The sequence below is a fragment of the Leguminivora glycinivorella genome, chromosome 26 (genome assembly GCF_023078275.1).
Source record: "Leguminivora glycinivorella isolate SPB_JAAS2020 chromosome 26, LegGlyc_1.1, whole genome shotgun sequence".
NCBI classification, from domain to species: Eukaryota; Metazoa; Arthropoda; class Insecta; order Lepidoptera; family Tortricidae; genus Leguminivora; species Leguminivora glycinivorella.
Genome location: NC_062996.1, coordinates 4,278,065 through 4,299,083, shown reverse-complemented (window position 1 = coordinate 4,299,083; position 21,019 = coordinate 4,278,065). Strand labels below are relative to the sequence as shown.

The window sequence follows — 21,019 nt, the reverse complement described above, 5'->3', positions numbered from 1 at the left end:
AATCAACAAAGTGGGATGTTTTCCCGTGCACAATCACATATATCATTAGGTTTTTCAGACATTAGTGGGTTCAAATCCTGATAAGGGCATTGATTTGTGTGATGAGCACAAATACTCATCATCACGGAAGTTGCCTATGTATGTATTTGTATATTGTACATCTTCTTCTTTGTCCTACCCATGTTCCCAGTTTATCTGGGGTTGGGTCTCCCTGTACACTTGCGCCAGAGAACTCGTTTCTGGGTTGTCTGAGTACTTAGGTTGTCCCGGTCCATCTCTTGCTTGATGTTGTTCCACCAAGTGGCAGGCGGCTTTCCTCTTCCCCTGGTTGAGTTTGGTATGTTGAGTACTTTCTTAACCACATAGTCGTTTTCGCGCCTTTGTATGTGGCCATACCAATGCAAGCGACTTTCCTTCACTTTTTCCACGATAGAAGCTACTTTGAAGGAACCTCTAACATACTCCTTGTGGATTTGTATAGTGTACATATAACCTTCAATACAAGACTACTTCAGCTTACCATGGCGTCTAGTTGACTTTTGTAAGAATGTCCTTAGTAATTTTCAATATAATATTTTTTTATATACATACAATCACGCCTGTGTCCCATGAAGGGGTAGGCAGAGCACATGAAACTACTCAGGTTTCAGTGCCACTCTTGGCAAATAAGGGGTTGAAAGAAAACGAAACTGTGACATTGCAGTGACAGGTTGCCAGCCTCTCGCCTACGCCAGAATTTAACCCATATCCCATATCCCACAGTGGCCTTCTACGACACCCACGGGAAGAAAGGGGGTGGTGAAATTCTTAACCCGTCACCACATCACGTTATATACAATTAAAAAAATTACCTTTCTCAGCCAGTGCTCGCTCCAACAGAGACTTAAGGTCAATCTGGCTTTGCTGCACCTGATTCTTGAAGTCATTGGCGTCGCGGAGGCGGTTCACACACACCTCGCAGATGCCGCACTCATCATTGCCAGATTAAGCTGCAGGTGAAATAAAACTGGATTAGGAGACATGCAGATTGTAACCATTTGATCACAGATGTAATATATACCATAGATCAAGCAACATATCTACTTCACGTGTCAAATGAACAATGTAAAATGCATTGAGTTGTCCATCTTTAATTTGCGGCTTGCAGCTTTTGGGTGTCAATTTTTGTAAGTTAAAGTCAACAAAAACATTAAAAATGCCAATTTAATTGCAACAAAAATTATGAACACTCAAGGGCCTGAGACATATTTAAAATCACAGGCAAGTAAGTAAAAATAACTTACAGTACAAAATCTTACAAGTACGCTTCGCGCAGTGGTGACGCCATACAAATAGATAAGAACTTTTGTTACTTCTATCTAAATATTCTATCTGAATCTAGTTCTGTGCAACAGATAGTCCAATGGTGGCTTTTCAAGCCCTCAAATGAATAGTGTTGTTCTGTTAGAAATGAAAACATTATTTGCAGTTCCAAGTTTTAGCTCCAGATTAAGAAATAGTATTACTATATGGGTATGGAGACAGTAGTATGAAAATGTGACCTTTTTCAACACAAATATGCTTGACTTTCACTGTGAGTGTAGCTTACAGAATGTTTCTGTTTACTTTTGCTTTAAACATTTTTAACAAACTTCAATAAAAGGAGGTTCTTTGGGATAAGTAACAAATCCTTGTAATGAATCATGGAATCAGACTATCAAAGATTAGACAAATTTTAGATTATTTAAAGTATTTAAACTGATAAACAACTTTTTAAATTGCCATAGAAACTTGAGTATTATAATAACATCTATATATGTACAGTTTACGTAAATTATAACATTGAGTTAATAATTGAACGTTGTAAATCATATTTTTAGTCAAAAAAATTAAAAACATGTATAATTTGAAATTTTAGACCCTATAAACCATAAGACTATCTATAATAGTATAATAAATTGAATATTTCATTCATGATTACTTCCTTGAAATGGTTAACAGAACTTCATTTGAGTTTACTTTCAGAGAATTTATGTGAAAACTAAATTTAAATCTCAGAAAGCCCTAAGTATGCACTCTAAGCTAACAGGAGACGTAATATATAGATGAATAAAACTGAATTAGGTCAATGTTAGGATTAAAGTGCCTTAAATTGTTTCGTTTCATGATATAGTAAAAATATTTACACGTATGTCGAAGCACTGTTTCAGCATTTCCCAATAAACTTCAGTTTTCCCAACAGACTCGTACATCGTCTTGAGACCCTTATCCGGAGGGCGTCGCAAGCAGCAGCGACAATTATGCAGGGCCTCCATGGCCTGAACTGCAATGTCCGTCATGGTGGCGGTCTATTCACTACTATAACGCGAATTTAGAATATATTACGACTAAAATAGCATAGCTTGAATCGTAATATCATCTCGAGGGATCTAAGAATCCATCTTTGCGACTTGATACCGTTCAATGACAGCGTTCAAAATGGCGTCGGACGCAAAGGGAGCGTTCGAATCTCTCTCTAGAAATAATTATGACGTTTCGTTTTGTTATAGCAAGTTATGAATTAACCGGTTTTGTAGAAACATGGAGTTTCAAGAAATTAAAAACAGGCAACATTATAACACTTGACATGAGCTTAGCCAATAGCGTGAAACCTTTTGGTAGCCAATATTGCCAGGCCAGAAAAATAAAAAGAATTAATTCAAGCTCTGTGACATGTGTAGGACAATGAATAGTCTTCGGAGAAAAACTTGACAAAAACTTGGCTAAAAAATCGGTATTCTTTATATAACATGAATGACACTTCACTAGGCAAATAAAAAAAATCTAATCATAGACAAACAATCGGGGCGGCAATTTCAAATTGTTTCAGAGTTTCAAGTTTCAACTAAAGTAATTAATGTTAAATTAATAGAAAATCATTGCGCAGTATTATTTTTTCATAATAGTAGTAAAGTAAAACTAGACAGAAGTTCGTCAGCTATTAAGTACTAGGGTAAACATTTTCTTCAAAACCAACGCGAATAGGTAAGCCGCAAAATGCTAGTTTCTTTGTTGTTAACTGCCTCAACTTTACTCATCATGTCCGACATAAATATTGTTTCACATAATTTCACGCGAATCTGTTTAGAATTGTGAGGAAAACATCTAGATATTTATTGGTAGTAGGTACTATACCTTATACAAAAGTAAATAAACAGAGTCAAAACATTGACCTGCGCTAAATTCGGTAAATAAATAAGCAGGTGGGAAATTCATATAATGAAAACACTGCAATACGGTAAAATAAAATTTTATTTGAATTCAACAGGGCAGGGTTTCAGTCTACAAACGCCTAATATATTAGTTAGACAACTAATTGTCGATTTCTTGTTCCTCAAAACGTGCTTGTGCATAAAACTGCTATGACAACATTTACGTTACATATTAAAATGCCCATTTAACTGCGTAAATTGATTGTTCCTATTAGCACTCTTTTTTCATGTATTGCAATATTTGCAATCATTAGCCATACAGTAGAGCGAAGGATATCGAATTACGTTCATAGAAAATTATAATTTTGCGCTTTCTTTATTGATAATGCTTGACCGTCTATATTCGCTATGTGAACGACTAGAGCTGTCCTCAATCTTATGGGTTCATAGGTATTAGCTAGGACGATATAATACGGGACAGATAAAGCCCACAAAAAAGACCCCTGAAATGTATGCGCCTTTCAGGAGTTTCTGGCTTAAAACAAGATGGCGCTGTTTCGCAGCCTGGAAGTGGCCAAAATCGTATTTTCCCCAAATATTTTTGCGCGATTTTATTTTTGTAAGAACAAATGACATGCTTTTTTCTTTAAATATCATGATGTCACGTCAATACACATTTTGAAAAAAATAAATTTGTAGTCATCATCAGTTTAGTTATGATAGTATTTAATAGGTGACGCTAAAAAAATGAGATACGATTCCTGATTCCTGAAATCCTATCCTTTAGATAAATCATCCTTGGTATTAGCAAGTATTAGGTATGATCTTATCATAAGATCACGTGTATTTTTTATCAGCTCCTTCGTGCACGTGGTCAATAGGTGCTGTGAGAAATGCTAAGCCGAACAGAGCCGAGAAGAGAATGCCCGAAAGGAACAGCTTCGCCACTTTCACCCCACTGACTGTAGGCAATGTTAGATTTAAAAAAATGAATTTAAATCACAATTATAAGTGAAGTATAGTCAAATAATGACGAGTACTTACACCTACATTAGTTGTAACTATCATATGTTAAATTAAGTCCTAAACCAAAAGTTTTGTATTTGTAGATGTACTTGTAGAAAAAGATTCGTCGAAGCGTTGACGTAAAGCAGCCTTAGGCCGTTTTCACATTATCCGATCCGATATCGGATGTCGGACCGATGTCCCATACATTACAGGCGCCATCTTGGATTTTTTCCATTGAAATCCTTCTGATATCCGATATCGGATCGGATAATGTGAAAACGGACTTAGGTCAGTAACATGGGTGACATGAGGGTAAATAGCATAAGCATGCCTGTTCAAAGTTTAAGTCCGTCTTCACATTATCCGATCCGATATCGGATTTCGGAAGAATTTCAATGGAAAAAATCCAAGATGGCGCCTGGCATCGGTCCGACATGCGATATCGGATCGGATAATGTGAAAACGGCCTAAGGGTCGTCCCAAAACTTACAACACAGAATCGGCAATAGCCGATAGCTCCTATACGCAACGAGAGGCAAAGCTGTTTTTTCGCTCTAATTGTGTCGACATAGGTATTTTTTTCCATCGACGCTGCGCCTATATGTGTAGGAAGACCTCAGATCTCTGGTTACAGCTGAATTTGCGGTAAAAAGTGTCTTATGTATTTTAAACCATATAATAACCTTAACCTTTCCACCGAGCATCTCAATTAACCATTAGACCTACAAGTAAACCGCTGTTTTGTCGATGTTCCGTTTTGTAAAAATACTAAAATTTTATGTATTTATTACATGCATATGCATACATACATATGTGATATAGCAAAACAGGGTAAGATAGCATAGTCTTAACTGTGAAATATGTATTCTAAATTTTAAATATGAATGGTAAATCCTATGAGCACTGAATACACACATTAAGGGCCAGTTGCATCAACCACATTTGACAGACACATCGTCACACAAATCGGCCCTAAGGGCCAAATATCAAACGGCCTGTTACCGTTAAAGCGTTCGTTAACTTGTATTGTATGGCAAGTTTCATAGTCTAGTGTTTTTAAAGTGTTTTAATTGTATTTTTAGTTTTACGTACTTATAGTATGTCATTTTATCGTTTAACAGTGTATTAGTCTTAACTGTAATGCTATGGTAATGCTGTGTAAATATTAAATAAAGAAATGAAATGAAATAGTCGTCTGCTGCGTGACGATGATGTGTATCAAATGTGGTTGATGCAACTGGCCCTAATTACTACAAATACATATAAATAGTCAGATAACATGGTTCTGTGCACAACTATATAACAGTGCTGCTCTCTTTTACAATATTTTCATATTTTATACAAAATAGACAACATCGAGGCTATTTGGTGTAAATATCGAAAAAACAGTGCATCCAAAAAATAATATACCTACCTATTCAAGCTATATTTATATATGTTAGTTTATTATATGAATAGGGTAAACTACACAATAATTTTCCGCATATATTAGAATTGTGGCAAAGATTTTTGACAGGAACTCATGGCAAAGTGCGAGATCAAAAAGGAACTTACTATATAAAAAAAATCGCAGAAATCGAATCGAAAATGTCAGTCGCCTTTTTATATACGGAAAAAATAAAGGGGAACCATCTTTTAATTGGTATAGAGAGAGAGAGAGGAGTATATGTATAGTGTAGATATACTAGATATATAAGCGGACGTATATAGGAAAATTCATTATGTTATGTAGCTAACATCCACAATATTTCAATGCAACGATTTCTAAAATTGTTTATCTTTCCCATCGCGCAAACCGCAGCTATTCCAGACCTTTGGGAGGCGTGCACTTCGTTAACTATTATTACTAAATAAGATTGCAAATAAATAAAATTAACAAGAAATATAATGTCAGTCAGTTCAGTCGAAACAAAAAAAAAACAACCAAAAATACAGTGTCATAGTTTATTGAAAAACTTACTGCATAAAAACATTTTACCTTAGCATCAGATCTAAGCGTTGTACTTATAAAATACATTCTTGAGTTGTTTGCACAAATAAATGGCAATGAATATAAAATGAATTATTTTATAAAACGATTAAAAGTCCAGTTTTGTTCGGTAGTTTAAATTATGAATTATTTCACCACAAGGTTATGTGCTGACTAATATAAAATATTAAACAAAATACTCTAAATACATTTTTTGTCCAAACACCCAAGTAAACAATTTTCTTCATAAGAAAATATGACGATTGTGAGTTACTTATGTTAATATTTTTCTTCAATAAGTTATTTAAAAATAAAAATTCATTTTTCCAACAACTTTGATTTCTGGAATGGACAGTAGATACCGTTCGCGTTCTAAATAAAATTATTAGAATATAATTTACGAAATGTACATAAATTCGGCAGTGGATTTAAAAATGCGTGTTTAATTTCAAGCTTAAAATCACAAAGAATACAATTATATTAAAAACCATTATTTATTAGCAAATGCGTTCGGAATTTTGAAAGTAAACTACCAATTTAATAATTTTATTTAAACTGCGAACGGCGAAATAAAAAAGTATCTAACTTCTGCACCATAAGTCAAAAATTTAAATAACAGACCTCTTACATTCTACTAGACAACTCTGGAAAATTGTGTTCAAAGAATTATCTAGTAGAATATTAGAAATTCTAAAGCACTTATCCACATCCGACATTAGAACAATTACACGTACTATAGTAACCCCATAAATACTTAACTAATTATTTATTTATTTATATAGTTCGCACGTTAGATTCCACTAAAAAAATAATTTAAAGGAAACAGAACGTTGAGGAAAACTTAGTTGCAATGTAGGTGCTGTCTTAATATTTAAATCAGTGAGCATGTTCAAATGTGACATTATCTGGGTAAAGGGACCTTAGCACAGAGAACCTCCTATAGAGTAGAAATCTTAAACATTTTGTTCGCGATACGAGTCACCAGTGTTTGGGGTGCGAGGAGCGGGCGGGGAAATGTGTTACGCGCTGTGATTGGCCGTTTCAAGGACGGCGGGCAGTCGCGCCAGATGAAAAGGGACAGAAGTATGAGTGTCCCTCTACTGACAATACGTAAGTGGCCAATGTAAGTTGACCTAGCCGGCTCTGAATAAATTATAAATATGACTTATTTGTGGAATGTAATGCCGTCTGTTTTTAAATTTGAGCTTCTTGTTACCTTTCCACACCATTTCACACTACAGGTGGACATCTTTAAGGCATCATCCCTTTTCCAAATTTTTAGTGCGAAAAACACGCGCTGCTTTCGGGTCTGTTACTTGGTCGAACTGATCGGGCACGGCGAGCGCCCGCGCTTATATCAGTGCAAATACTAGGAAGGCTGGCGACCGCGAGTCGTCTTGTAATGGATGTCTATAGGGGTTGGTCTGTGGACCTTAGTGTCGATGGCGCTTACGGCATTATGAGCGATGTTCGTGTACAAATACGACGCCGAGGGACGTAAGCGCCATCGAAAATAAGGTCCCTTTACTCAGATAACGTCACAAATGAGATATCCTTTAACGATACAACTATAAATGAAAATCTTGAGGTTATTTTTGTAAACGGTAAAATTCAATTTGGACTGCACTCTACAATGCTACCTTGACATTCGATTAATATTACCTGACGTGCTTTTCGACTTTCAGCTACAAATATACGATAACACCGTTAAGTTACTAATTTAGACATTTAGAGCCTGAATGCTTGTGGCTTTCTATCTCAAAAGGGTTTTTAAACTTTAAGTTAAATAGTATCCTTTTTATCTAATATTTCGACAGAAATTTTTAAAAAATAGTATTTATTTCACATGAAGAATAAGAACCCTTCCTCGATGGAAACCCACACATTATTATCTACCGTGCGCGCATTACAATTTTTTAATAACTTTTAGTAAGGTGTACTCGGGTAATTCCGAACGTCGAAAACCGTCGGCAAATTCCGAAAAGGGACCCTTATTACTATGGAATCACGGGTGATTATCATTTGAATTTCGGAATTTTCCGACGGTTTTCGACGTTCGGAATTACCCGAGTACACCTTACACCTCAAAGTTTCTAACGTGCCGACTTTTTATTTTTTTTATTAAAACTACGCTCTAGTATTCAAAAAGATTGTCTAATGTAACGGTGCATTTGTAACAATTTTCTATAACGGGATCAATCCACAGCAAGAGTAACACGAGTCACGATTTTATATCACGTTCCATTTCACGATGCAAGTTCAAATGATAATCTATCTCTAAATAAGTGTCACTTTCCCGATATATGTATAGATCCTTTCATTTGCAGCTATATTCCAAATAAATACTCAATGAAGTCGTGACTCACGTTACATATACCATAGATTAAATATAAGAAGATCATACCATCCCATACATTAAAATGCGACCGCCTAAGAACGCGCATACACTACACCACACATAGATGGCGCCACAAAAAAAATGTCTTGTAGCTTTTGATTATACTTTTAGATGGCGTTAAGTGTCACTTTTGACATAGATTTATGGCTCGAAACAACGCCAATCTACAAATAATCGATGGCAACAAGGCATTTTTGCCTCATGGCATTAAGTTCGCCTTTTGTACATTAAGTTGTTATTTTGTGCAATAAAGTTTAAATAAATAAATAAAATAAACAAGGCATTTTTTTGTGGCGCCATCTATGTGTGGTATAGTGTATGCGCGTTCTTAGGCGGTCGCATTTTAATGTATGGGATGGTATGATCTTATATTTCATCTGTGCTTATACGTGGATTCACACAACGGTGTGTTACCATTGCACGACAGGTAAGGATGGGGTGAGCTTAGTTGAGGGGGGACATGTAGGTGATGTCGTCCCACGGGTGGCGGTAGAGCGGCTGCTTCATGCGCTTCTGGTCGAGGTAGTGGCCGATGAGTCCGATGGAGCGCCCGAGCACAAACAGCGCGTTAATTGTGCCCATCTGGATGTAGTTGTTGCCCTCCTCGCTGGAAAAAGGAAAAATAATATTAGTCCTCACTCATTTGAGTCTCATTTAAGCCACAGGATTACTATCGCTGAAATATGCTACTCCCACTCTCCACTGAAAGTACTGCCCTCTCGGTTACCTCTCAGTTACCGCCTGTCAAAAACGCGAACAGTCGACCTGTCATATGTCACTCATACAGACATAGTACGCGTTCACCTACACGAGCTTAGACTGTGTGCTAGGAACGCGCCTCTTTCATATATTTGATCGCCATTGTCCGAGGTGTGTTTAAGGTTATGTCAATCTCCCATGTCTCAAGTATTGGAAATTACTAAGTAATGCTAGAATAAAGTCAAACATAAACGCTGAAAAAAAAGTATAAAAGTACAGAACATATCTAATGAATTTTGCTAGATAGATAGATAGATAATCATTTATTCATCACACAAGGTAATAGGTACATTTAAAATATACATGGTCTACCCAGGGTAGATTATATTTATTTGTCTACCCCGTACAAAATATCTATACTACTAACAAGTGTGACTAGTCTAGAATTTAAAAATTAATAATTGCATTTCATTATTTTCACATTAATATTTCATAAAATTCACTAAATGAATTTTGGTATGGCACTCCCTCTTTTAGATTGCATTATATTTTAATTAATATTACGTATACAACGTTCAACTTGGTGCCGCGACCAGGATCTTAATACTACTTCACAGGACCTCTGTAAGCTACGTGAGTGCCTTAGAAGTGTCCTGCTGGCTCCCAGTGCTGCTCAATCTCTGTTCTCGCACGTTCGTTTAACTGTACTTAAGTAGTGAACAGATTGGTGTGTCTAAACAAGTCTACCATGGCAGCAGGCAATGATGCCGTCGACATTAAGGATGAGATTAGGCTTCTTGCGAGTGACGGCTTCATCATCGGGCCACGCGGGCCAGCGCGTATTGACTTTAATTCTTAAACAGGTCTTTACAATTTGGTGCCGTGACCAGGATCTTGATACAACTTTCAATATGGGACCTTTGATTCGATAATCTTATATGTCGCTGGTTCGTTTAGCTGTACTTACGTAGTGAAGAGGTTGGTGTGTCTAAACAGATCGACCATGGCAGCAGCAATGATGCCGTCGACGTTGAGGATGAGGTTAGGCTTCTTGCGAGTAGTGACGGCCTCTACGTCGAGCGCGTAGCGGGTGACAGGCCACGCGGGCCACCGCGCCGTGACGTAGGCCTTCAACTCGCGCACGCGGGAGTCCGGGTTGTTGATGGATTTTACTCTGGAAGAGGAACGTTTTGTTTCGACCTGGCATATAATGAACCACTTCTCGAACTAGTGCGTAAAAAAACGACCATCTGTACTGAAAAATATTTTTCAGCACAGATGGTGTTTTTTTACGCCTTGAACAGATTGGGACTCGTGTCAATTTAAAACACTCCCTTCGGTCGTGTTTTAATTTATCGCCACTCGTTTCGAACTTCCTTTTTTACGCACTTGTATCGTAATGTACTATTTCACCACGCTCGCTACGCTCGCGGTTCAATATTGGATTCTTTCTCTTGCTCGGGTATCAATATCGGCACGTGCGGTTAAAAAACTTTGCGCCCTTTATTAAAGATGGATTCTTTGATTAATCAGTTTTAATATGTGAATGTAGCAAATAATAAATTATACACATTATGATCCATAATCATGATATATATATATAGACCTGTGTCCAATGCCCATGATGAGTTCGCCCTTGGCTCTCTTCTCGTTGACGAACTCCTGAGGATGTTGTCCCTTGTCGTACGCCGCGCAGAAGTCGATGGCGGCACGGTCCAACGCGCCTCCGAAACGGTCGCCCTGGAATTAAGAGGTATTTTGAAATTTATATTATGGAAAGGCTACTTAACAGTTAGGCTTAATAGGATTTCTTTTACCGGGATTTTACGTCTGGAAAAGAAAACAAACTTTTAAATTAAAGTAGGACCGTAATTGTATTTTAAAACCCGGCCAAATGCGAGATGGTCTCGCCCACCGAGGGTTCCTAACAGTAGAGTTGGCCAATCAACTTTTTGTTTAAAGTTTTGTGTGCCTTGTGTCTAAATAAAAGTCAGTACGTATCGTAACATATACCCACCATAACATGCAAATAAGTTTTTTGCAAAAATTTCATTTTTGGCATAAGCTTTTATCGCCGACTGTACCTTTCTTTCAACAGTCATCTACTGCTCTCCGAGACGTTTCTAAAAACTCCTTACTCGATGGAGATACGACGTTTCATAACAGAGTTCCTATGACCACCTTTCTGCTCCATCAGGTCAGCTCCATGATAACATAATATTGCATTGTCACGTGATTTATATATGCATGTAAAATTTCGGCTTAATCGGAAACCGAGAAGTTGGTCAAAAGCTTCTACGTTTTTATGCACTAACATACTAACAAGTGAAGTTGAATTAAAAGCTTTTAAAAATATATACAAAGTGATATTTTACAACAAATTTAAAAGTTATAGGCAAGTTGTTACTGGTCAAAAACTTGATTCGCTTATGTTGAACTTATTTGGTATCTAAACTCAGTTGTCTTCAAATCACCAATCAAGTCTTTTTTTAAATAAATAAATAAATATTATAGGACATTCTTACATAGATTGACTGAGGCCCACGGTAAGCTCAAGAAGGCTTGTGTTGTGGGTACTCAGACAACGATATATATAATATATAAATACTTATACACCGTGTTTCACTTAACACTAAAAACCTGAAAACACTTTGTTCAGAATCGAGAGTAGAATCGATTGAGCTATATCTTGATGGGGGTAATATTTTTATTTAAATTAGTATTATTAGTTATTTTTTACGTGCCCATTCTATTGTACTCGTAATACAACATTGTGTATATCGCATTGCTAGAGGTTGTTTACCTTTTTTCAGTATTTAGGGGTATTAATACTGGCCGGTTACTTGGACGATTATTTTTTCCGCTACTAGTTTGACGTTGTTTGTCAGTTTAATCTTAATGTTTATCATAAGTCATAACAAATTGAACTCGTACCTAATTACAACCTTGTCATTTTGAATATTGAGTTTATTTGCTTACTGCGATTACCTGTCCAATTTGAAGTTTACTGTGACAAAGCTTTAAAGTGTTTTACAGTGACATCTTAGCTGTCTATTGGTAAACCTTATGTCGTTGCAGTAACGTACACAAATAAATAGTCTTATGGTTTATGATGGTAGTTAGCAATTATTTTATTGAGTGTAGAGCTAAAAGTCAAGTAGAGCTGTACAGAAAATTAAAAATTCAATTAAAAAAAAAGTAACGATCAGATTAAAAGATGAATACTCTAGATGAGTTTAAAAAAATAAAAATCAGTTGGGGTGTCTGAGGTTTTGAGTGATACCGGAAACACCGTGTATACATAGAAAACATCCATGACTCAGGAACAAATATCTGTGCTCATCACACAAATAAATGCCCTTACCGGGATTCGAACCCGGGACCGCGGCGCAGCAGGCAGGTTTTTTAATAAGAAGAAGAGTCTCTAACGTTATAAATGTTATAATATAACCGTGGAAAACGCGTAGTAACGAGTAAATATAGTTTTTGAGATTCTACATTCATGTCATCGTTGTCATTGATCAGCCTCAAATGCTTCGATCAATGGGTAAAGGAGGTTCTAAAGAGGTAGACGGTCAGTTCAGGGCAAAAGACAATTTCCACAACACTTACGATTGTGAGCAGGCCGCTGACGACAGAGGAGATGAGGTCCTTGCCAGCGCGCGCGGTGACCATGGTGTTGTGTGCGCCTGAGACTGCGGGCCCGTGGTCAGCCGTCACGATCAGTACCAGTTCGAAGAACTTGCACGCCCAGTCGGGAAGTTCGCGTTGGAACCTGTAACGTACGAGGATAATGTTATTATTATTATTATTCGATTATAGGCGAGCGGCTATTCAGCTGATGAGCCTATGTCTCATGATTTATAGTTAGCAAAGTCATGTCACTGTCTTATTATTTAAAAGCCACTTGTCTAGTCTGTTTTTAAACACATTCACTGAGGGAGCAGTAACAACACTATCCGGTAAACTGTTCCAAGCCGCTACAACACGATTGGATAGGGAATGATATGCAGCTTTAGTAGTAGTAGGAGTGCGAATCAGTTTTAAGCTGTGACCTCGGGTATTAAGCCGTGTTGTAAACTAAATAGATCAACGCGGTCTCTTAGACCATCTAGTTAACCCTTCTGTGTGTCCGAAAGCAAGGACGATATAATATCGGGCCAGACAAAGCCATACAAAAAAGCTTACCCCTGAAATGTATGGGCCTTTAAGGCTCAGAACTAGATGGCGCTGTTTCGCAGCCTGGAAGTGGCCAAAATCATATTTTCCCCAAATATTTTTGCGTGTTTTTATTTTTTATAAGAACAAATGTCATGCTTCTTTATTTTAATATCATATATAAAAAATTGTAGCAAGGATTATTTATATAGGATTTACATACTTCATACTAAGAATCGCACCTCGATTTTTTAGCGCCACCTATTAAATACTATCATAACTACACTGATGATGCCTACAAATTTATTTCTTTCAAAATGTGTATTGACGTGATATCATGATTTTAAAATAAAGACATACGTCATTTGTTCTTATAAAAAATAAAACCGGCCAAGAGCGTGTCGGGCCACGCTCAGTGTAGGGTTCCGTAGTTTTCTGTATTTTTCTCAAAAACTACTGAACCTATCAAGTTCAAAACAATTTTCCTAGAAAGTATTTATAAAGTTCTACTTTTGTCATTTTTTTCATATTTTTTAAACATATGGTTCAAAAGTTAGAGGGGGGGGGACGCACATTTTTTTCCTTTAGGAGCGATTATTCACGAAAATATTAATATTATCAAAAAGCGATCTTAGTAAACCCTTATTCATTTTTTAATACCTATCCAACAATATATCACACGTTGGGGTTGCAATGAAAAAAAATATCAGCCCCCACTTTACATGTAGGGGGGGTACCCTAATAAAACATTTTTTTTCCATTTTTTATTTTTGCACTTTGTTGGCGTGATTGATATACATATTGGTACCAAATTTCAGCTTTCTAGTGCTAACGGTTACTGAGATTATCCGCGGACGGACGGACGGACAGACAGACATGGCGAAACTATAAGGGTTCCTAGTTGACTACGGAACCCTAAAAACACGTAAAATTTTTTGGGTAAAATATGATTTTGGCCACTTCCAGGCTGCGAAAGAGCGCCATCTAGTTTTAAGCCCAAAGGGCCCATACATTTCAGGGGTACGCTTTTTTGTATGGGCTTTGTTAATCCAGTATTAAATCGTTCTTGTTTGTAGGCATCATCAGTGTAGTTATGATGGTATTTAATAGGTGGCGTTAAAAATTGAGGTATGATTCTTAGTAATGGCATAAATTAAATATAACAAGATCATACCATCCCATACATTAAAATGCGACCGCCTAAGACCGCGCTTACACTCCACCACACATATCTATGTGTGGTCATCTGGCGCCACAAAAAAAATGTCTTGTAGCTTTCGATTATACTTGTAGATGGCGTTCAGTGTCACTTTTGACATAGATTTACAGCTCGGAATTGACACTTAATGCCAATCTACAAATAATCGGTGGCAACAAGGCATTTTTTGTGGCGCCATCTATGTGTGGTGGAGTGTAAGCGCGTTCGTAGGCGGTCGCATTTTAATTTATGGGATGGTATGATCTTGTTTTATTTAATCTATGGTAATGGAGATCGTAAATCCTATATAAATCATCATTTTTCGAAAGCATAAAGGTTGTTTTCGGTGTCACGCGTCAGTTCGTGTTTGGGGATCCAAAGGTTACTCTTACTCACCACAGCAGGCTGATGGTCCCGCCTACTCCGAGCTGCTTCTCCAGCACCTGGCTGATGGGCATCCCGCAGTATGTGAGCTCCTGGCCACGCTCGTCGCAAATGGTGCTAATGAAGGCTGCTGGCTTGCGGATCATACCCAGTTTCTGGGGACAAAGTACAAATTATCAATTTGTTGAATATCAGCGTTCTGTTAAAGGCAAGTTTAACATTTTCACTGTCATATGCTCCGTACGGCCTAAGCGCTGGTGGCCTAGCGGTAAGAGCGTGCGACTTTCAATCCGGAGGTCGCGGGTTCGAACCCCGGCTCGTACCAATGAGTTTTTCGGAACTTATGTGCGAAATGTCATTTGATATTTGCCAGTCGCTTTCCGGTGAAGGAAAACATCGTGAGGAAACCGGACTAATTCCAATAAGGCCTAGTTACCTTTCGGGTTGGAAGGTCAGATGGCAGTCGCTTTCGTAAAAACTAGTGCCTACGCCAAATCTTGGGATTAGTTGTCAAAGCGGCCCCCAGGCTCCCATGAGCCGTGGCAAATGCCGGGATAACGCAAGGAGGATGTTGATGAATTGATGATATTCCGTACGGGGCGGGCCTATATTGGTTTCCATAAACTCTAAATCGTTTGTCCACATTTTCGTTTGTCATAATTTGATTTATCACAAAAACGTGTAACTTTTCAGGATTGCCATGAAACAAACCTAACCTAACCTAACCAATCTATAGATGACCTTAATGAAAATCCTGCAAAGTTAACCGTTTCAGAAATATGACTGATGATAATCCGGCAATCATTAAATTACAACATGACATAACTTTTCATCATTATGTCAAAGAAAGGGATCCGGTACGGGGTCACGGAAAGCTTTTATTCCAATCCAAAGTAGTAATGTTGTCAGAACAATTTATTATAATTATGATTTCGTTTTAGACAGGCAGCTGACGCTGGTATGTCTAAGTCATAAAACTTTTCACGATTTCATTTAGTTTACATAAGTCAGTCAACGTGTCAAGAATACCAAACAGTAAAGAAGGAACGCGTGAAAAGGGTGGCATGGATTCGAAAGATTGGATAACATAACACTTCCGAAAGAGAGAGTTTTCGCACGCACGCACGCACGCACGCACGCACGCACGCACGCAAACACGCACTCGCTTGTATATTACTGTTACTTTTACTTTGGCTTATTTTTCTTTAATTTCTAACTTTTGTATTGGCAACTAATAATGTATCTTATTACATAATGTTTTAGACATTTGGAAGAAATTGATACTTGTAGCACAGGTTCTCCTATTGCAAGTATCAAAGTCTCATGATTTTGTGTATCGTTTAACTATTCTATTGTAAAATAGTTGTTAAGTGATTTAAGACCAATAAATACTTATTATATTATAGATTCATTGGAAGATTTAAAAAGAGAACGCATTGAATCAAAAATGTTAAATGTATGCTTGCCGTGACTCACATTGTAAAATATCTACGTCTAATGGATGTTAGAAAAATGTCTATATTCTACTAATATATGTAGACAACCCATCAGTTTTCCTATAATTTAACATAATATAATATCGTACTGTAATAATGTAAGTAACTCACTCTAGCCCAGTCATAATGCATAGGAACCTTCGGAGGCTTCTCTTCCTCCTTCACAATAAGCTTGCCCTCTTGCACGTTTCTGATATACCCGGCGGACAGCGGTGCCCAAACTGTGCTGTATTAAGACTTCTATATAATCTAATACTCACCCTAGCCCAGTCATAATCCATGGGGACCTTAGGAGGTTCCTCTTCCTCCTTCACAATAATTTTCCCTTCCTGCACCAGTTTTTGGTACACCTGGCGGACAGCGGTGCCCAAACTGTCGCACCATGTCTAAGACTTCTGTATAATCTGATATTACTCACCCTAGCCCAGTCATAATCCATGGGGACCTTAGGAGGTTCCTCTTCCTCCTTCACAATAATTTTCCCTTCCTGCACCAGTTTTTGGTACACCTGGCGGACAGCGGTGCCCAAACTGTCGCACCATGTCTAAGACTTCTGTATAATCTGATATTACTCACCCTAGCCCAGTCATAATCCATGGGGACCTTAGGAGGTTTCTCCTCCTCCTTCACAATAATTTTCCCTTCCTGCACCAGTTTCTGGTACACCTGGCGGACAGTGGTGCCCAAACTGTCGCACCATAAGTCTAAGACTTCTGTATAATCTTATATTACTCACCCCTAGCCCAGTCATAATCCACGGGGACCTTCGGAGGTTCCTCCTCCTCGTTCACAATAATCTTTCCTTCCTGCACCAGTTTCTGGTACACCTGGCGGACAGTGGTGCCCAAACTGTCGCACCATAAGTCTAAGACTTCTGTATAATCTGATATTACTCACCCCTAGCCCAGTCATAATCCACGGGGACCTTCGGAGGTTCCTCCTCCTCGTTCACAATAATCTTTCCTTCCTGCACCAGTTTCTGATACACCTGGCAGACAGTGGTGCCCAAACTGTCGCACCATAAGTCTAAGACTCCTGTATAATCTGATATTACTCACCCTAGCCCAGTCATAATCCATAAGAACCTTCGGAGGCTCCTCTTCCTCTTTCAAAATGATCTTTCCCTCCTACAATTTCTGGTACACCTGGCGGACAGTGGTGCCCAAACTGTCCAAGGTCTCATAGTACCCTGTGTCTTAGACTCGTGTTTTGGTAGAACTTACCCTAGCCCAGTCATAATCCATGGGGACCTTCGGAGGTTCCTCTTCTTCCTTCACAATAATCTTCCCGTCCTGCACCAGTTTCTGGTACACCTGACGGACAGCGGTGCCCAAACTGTCGAAGCTTTCCGGCACGGTGACGCCATAGGCCTTGAGCCCCTGGTTCTTGGCGAAGGCCTTCTCGAGGGCGGAGCCGGCGAGAGAACCAGCGTGACCAAATTGCACCTCGGAGGTGAACATATCTGCAAGGATAAATCATTGTTAGGAAGTTAATCACTCTTCAGACTTATAATCGTACGAGAGGCCTGATTTAGACTGCGTACGAGCTCGCATGCGATTTTAGTTACATTGCGGGCTGTTGAGGTTACATACCATTTTGGACAGATCAAATACCGCAATGTAATAAAACTCGTATGCGAGTTCTCGTACCGTCTAAATGGGCCCTAAATCACGCTACAGGGAATCGATTTTTTTTAATTTCGAACGCACGAATTCGCCGTTCGAGTCTGTGGAAAATGACGTAATGCTATTTTTGAAAAAGGATGGCTAGTAATTTTAAAACTAGTGGTAATGACCACTCGTTTTCGATTCTCTCAGTAGAATTTAAATCGCTAGTAGTGGAGATATTATTGAACGAATTTCACGAAATCGAATGGCCGATATTCAAAAATCGGCCCCCAGGTGCGGAAAAAAGAGAAAACTCGTGTCGATTAAAAACACTCCCTACGGTTGTGTTTTAACTTATCGCCACTCGTTCCGAATTCCCTTTTCGCACCTGTATCGTAGGACGTGTTACAACAGTACGTATGACCATTTCAATTTTTGTCATAGTTGCGTAATTGAGGTTAAAACCTAACTATTACCACATTAATTAGGTATAGCCATATATAACGCAAAAGTTATAAATGGAATCTGGGAATGGGGTTAAGCTCGGAAAGTACATAAAAACCAAACCAAAATAAGTAACGAAAGAGTTGTAACTCCATACATCAGTAAATGCGAGTTATTTGTAGTGACATCTAGCGTCAATTACTATATTTTGTTTTTATCGTGGACAGCTCATTCGCTTTTAGCCCAACGAGTGCCTTACGGCCCAGCCACGACATTGGTCTAAGCGCGACAGCGGTGAGCGGCAGCCATACGTGCGAATGAAAAGTCCCATCGCTGTGTCTCGCTTCAATGTATGGTCGCCGCTCACCGCTGCCGCGCTTAGACCAATGTCGTGGCTGAGCCGTTACTGTCGATAGCGCGTAACATATTTGACGGTAAAAAGGTCTAGTTTTGAAGGATGGCATACCATAATCTTATAAATATTATAATATTAAATTAATTGTATTTATTGAATGTAATCAAATGAAATCATTAAATTAATTGTTATTGTATAATAATACCTAAAGTTTCTGTTGCATTCCAGGGTGTCATTACTTTATCTTATTATGTAACATCTTAATTTTATTGTACATGACTACAACAAATAAATGAAATAAAAGAGTATCTTACCTGAGCAGGTACCAATGCACCAGGCAACCATGGGTTTCTTGATACGGCCCTCCTTGATGGCGCGGCACACGTGGTACTCCTCGACACCACCCACTTCTCCGAGCAACACCAGCAGCTTAACGTTGGGGTCCGCTTCGAATCTGTGAGCAAAAGTTACTAATTAGTTATATATCACTAGTTTTCTGTATGCAATGATGATTGATTAAAAGTCGATAGTCCAGGCCTCTAACTGTTTATAGAACGCGGACCAGGCGAAAATAATTATCGTTAACGTTAACGGGTATGTATACTATGTATGATAAACGCTCGTGGATGTCAGCTACCATTCCAGTGGTGGATTGACGAATGGCAGCTATCGAAAGACGGCTAAAAAAATATAAATTCAGTCATCGCCTCTCGTTCGATCGAGGGGGATAGACTCTAGGTTGGTCACATAAACATGTCAAAAGCAACATGTAAGCAAGAACATGTGCCAAGGAATCGTTACCTCAGCAGATGGTCGATGAAGGTGAGGAACTTATTTGAATAATAAATAATAATAATAAAGGTGTGGATGTCGCTTTTTGTGGGGGCCCATCTTGTGGGGACGAGTCACCGTCTGCCGGAAATAAAATTGGATACCGTTTTATTAGGCAGGCGTCCGGTTTTTTATCCATAGCCCAGTATTTAGTCCATCACTTTCATCAAAATAGACCAGTTCATTTTAGATTCCATTAACTCTCAAATAGTCCTTACACCCTGGCGGGTGTTGCTTCTTTGGTCAGGGGCTCTGCGTGTGTCCCATGATACGGGCAAGGGCAACATCCGCTCAGTGTACCCCTTACATTTCATTAAAGTGTCGAAAGGGCCTCTACGTGTTGGCTTCAGCCCCGCGCACGCGGAATACCATTGTTCCGTGATGGGAAAGACATACAAATAAAGGTGGTAACAGGGTATCGGTCTCCATCGATAGCGACGCCCTCGTACACGCCGTGGACTACTTTGGAGACGATGTTAAAGCCGACCAGGGGCGAGTTGTAACATGGGCTAGTAGTGACAGTAGTTACCTGAGCATGTGGTCGATGAAGGTGGTGCCAGGGTAGCGGTCTCCACCGATAGACACCTTTGCACACGCCATCAGCTTTCTTTGATTACCGTTCAAGGGGCGGGTTGTAACAGGGGCTAGTTGTAACAGTAGTTACCTGAGCAGATGGTCGATGAAGGTGGTGCCAGGGTAGCGGTCTCCACCAATAGCGACGCCCTCGCATACGCCGTCAGCTTCCTTAGAGATGATGTTGTTGAGCTCATTGCTCATACCGCCTGAACGAGACACGTAGGCCACACTGCAACAAAACTACGTATTAGAGCGAGTTAAACTGGGCGAGCTCACTCCATCGTAGGCCACGTCTTTGCCTTTGGCTAGTCTGTGGTCAAGAGTAAGCCCATTTATAAAAATAAAAAAAAAAGAATAGTATTACATGTTAGTCTATCTAACGCAATTAGTCAGTAAGTATAATAGCTATTCTATAGACGACCGGTCTGGCTCAGCCTGCTAAGCCGCGGTCCCGGATTCGAATCCCGGTAAGGGCATATATTTGTGTGATGAACACAGATATTTGTTCCCGAGTCATGGATGTTTTCTATGTATATAATTATGTATTTATCTATATAAGTACGTATATCGTCGCCTAGCACCCATAGTACAAGCTTTACTTAGTTTGGGGCTAGGTTGATATGTATAAGGTGTCCCCCAATATTTGTGAGTGTGTTTAGTAAAACGTCCAATTTTGTTGGTTACCATTAAGGCGAGATTTACTTGTATCTTTATATGAATAAACTG

General features: G+C 38.7%; 2 protein-coding genes and 1 long non-coding RNA gene across 3 annotated transcripts in view; all 3 read right to left on the bottom strand.

Moving 5' to 3' along the window:
* Nucleotides 1-2,318, bottom strand: part of LOC125240104 (zinc finger protein 729-like) — a 34,340-nt gene extending 32,022 nt beyond the window's left edge. Inside the window, exons 1-2 of the mRNA XM_048147950.1 lie at nt 2,166-2,318; nt 852-969 (exon numbers count right to left, since the gene is read on the bottom strand). Coding sequence (XP_048003907.1) covers nt 852-969; nt 2,166-2,318 — 271 coding nt within the window. The remainder of the gene's footprint in view (nt 1-851; nt 970-2,165) is intronic.
* Nucleotides 2,319-6,108: 3,790 nt separating this feature from the next.
* Nucleotides 6,109-8,490, bottom strand: LOC125239986. The gene is made up of 2 exons (XR_007178578.1): nt 7,580-8,490; nt 6,109-7,066 (listed from the first exon to the last, which is right to left on the bottom strand). It is a non-coding gene; the product is annotated as an uncharacterized LOC125239986 (long non-coding RNA).
* A 360-nt stretch (nt 8,491-8,850) lies between these two features.
* LOC125240103 (ATP-citrate synthase) overlaps nt 8,851-21,019 on the bottom strand; it is a 62,251-nt gene continuing 50,082 nt past the window's right edge. Inside the window, 8 exon segments of the mRNA XM_048147949.1 lie at nt 8,851-9,152; nt 10,212-10,418; nt 10,851-10,984; nt 12,857-13,019; nt 14,997-15,139; nt 17,704-17,942; nt 19,201-19,340; nt 20,382-20,533. Of these exon segments, the coding sequence (XP_048003906.1) occupies nt 8,990-9,152; nt 10,212-10,418; nt 10,851-10,984; nt 12,857-13,019; nt 14,997-15,139; nt 17,704-17,942; nt 19,201-19,340; nt 20,382-20,533 (1,341 nt within the window). The 3' untranslated portion in view covers nt 8,851-8,989.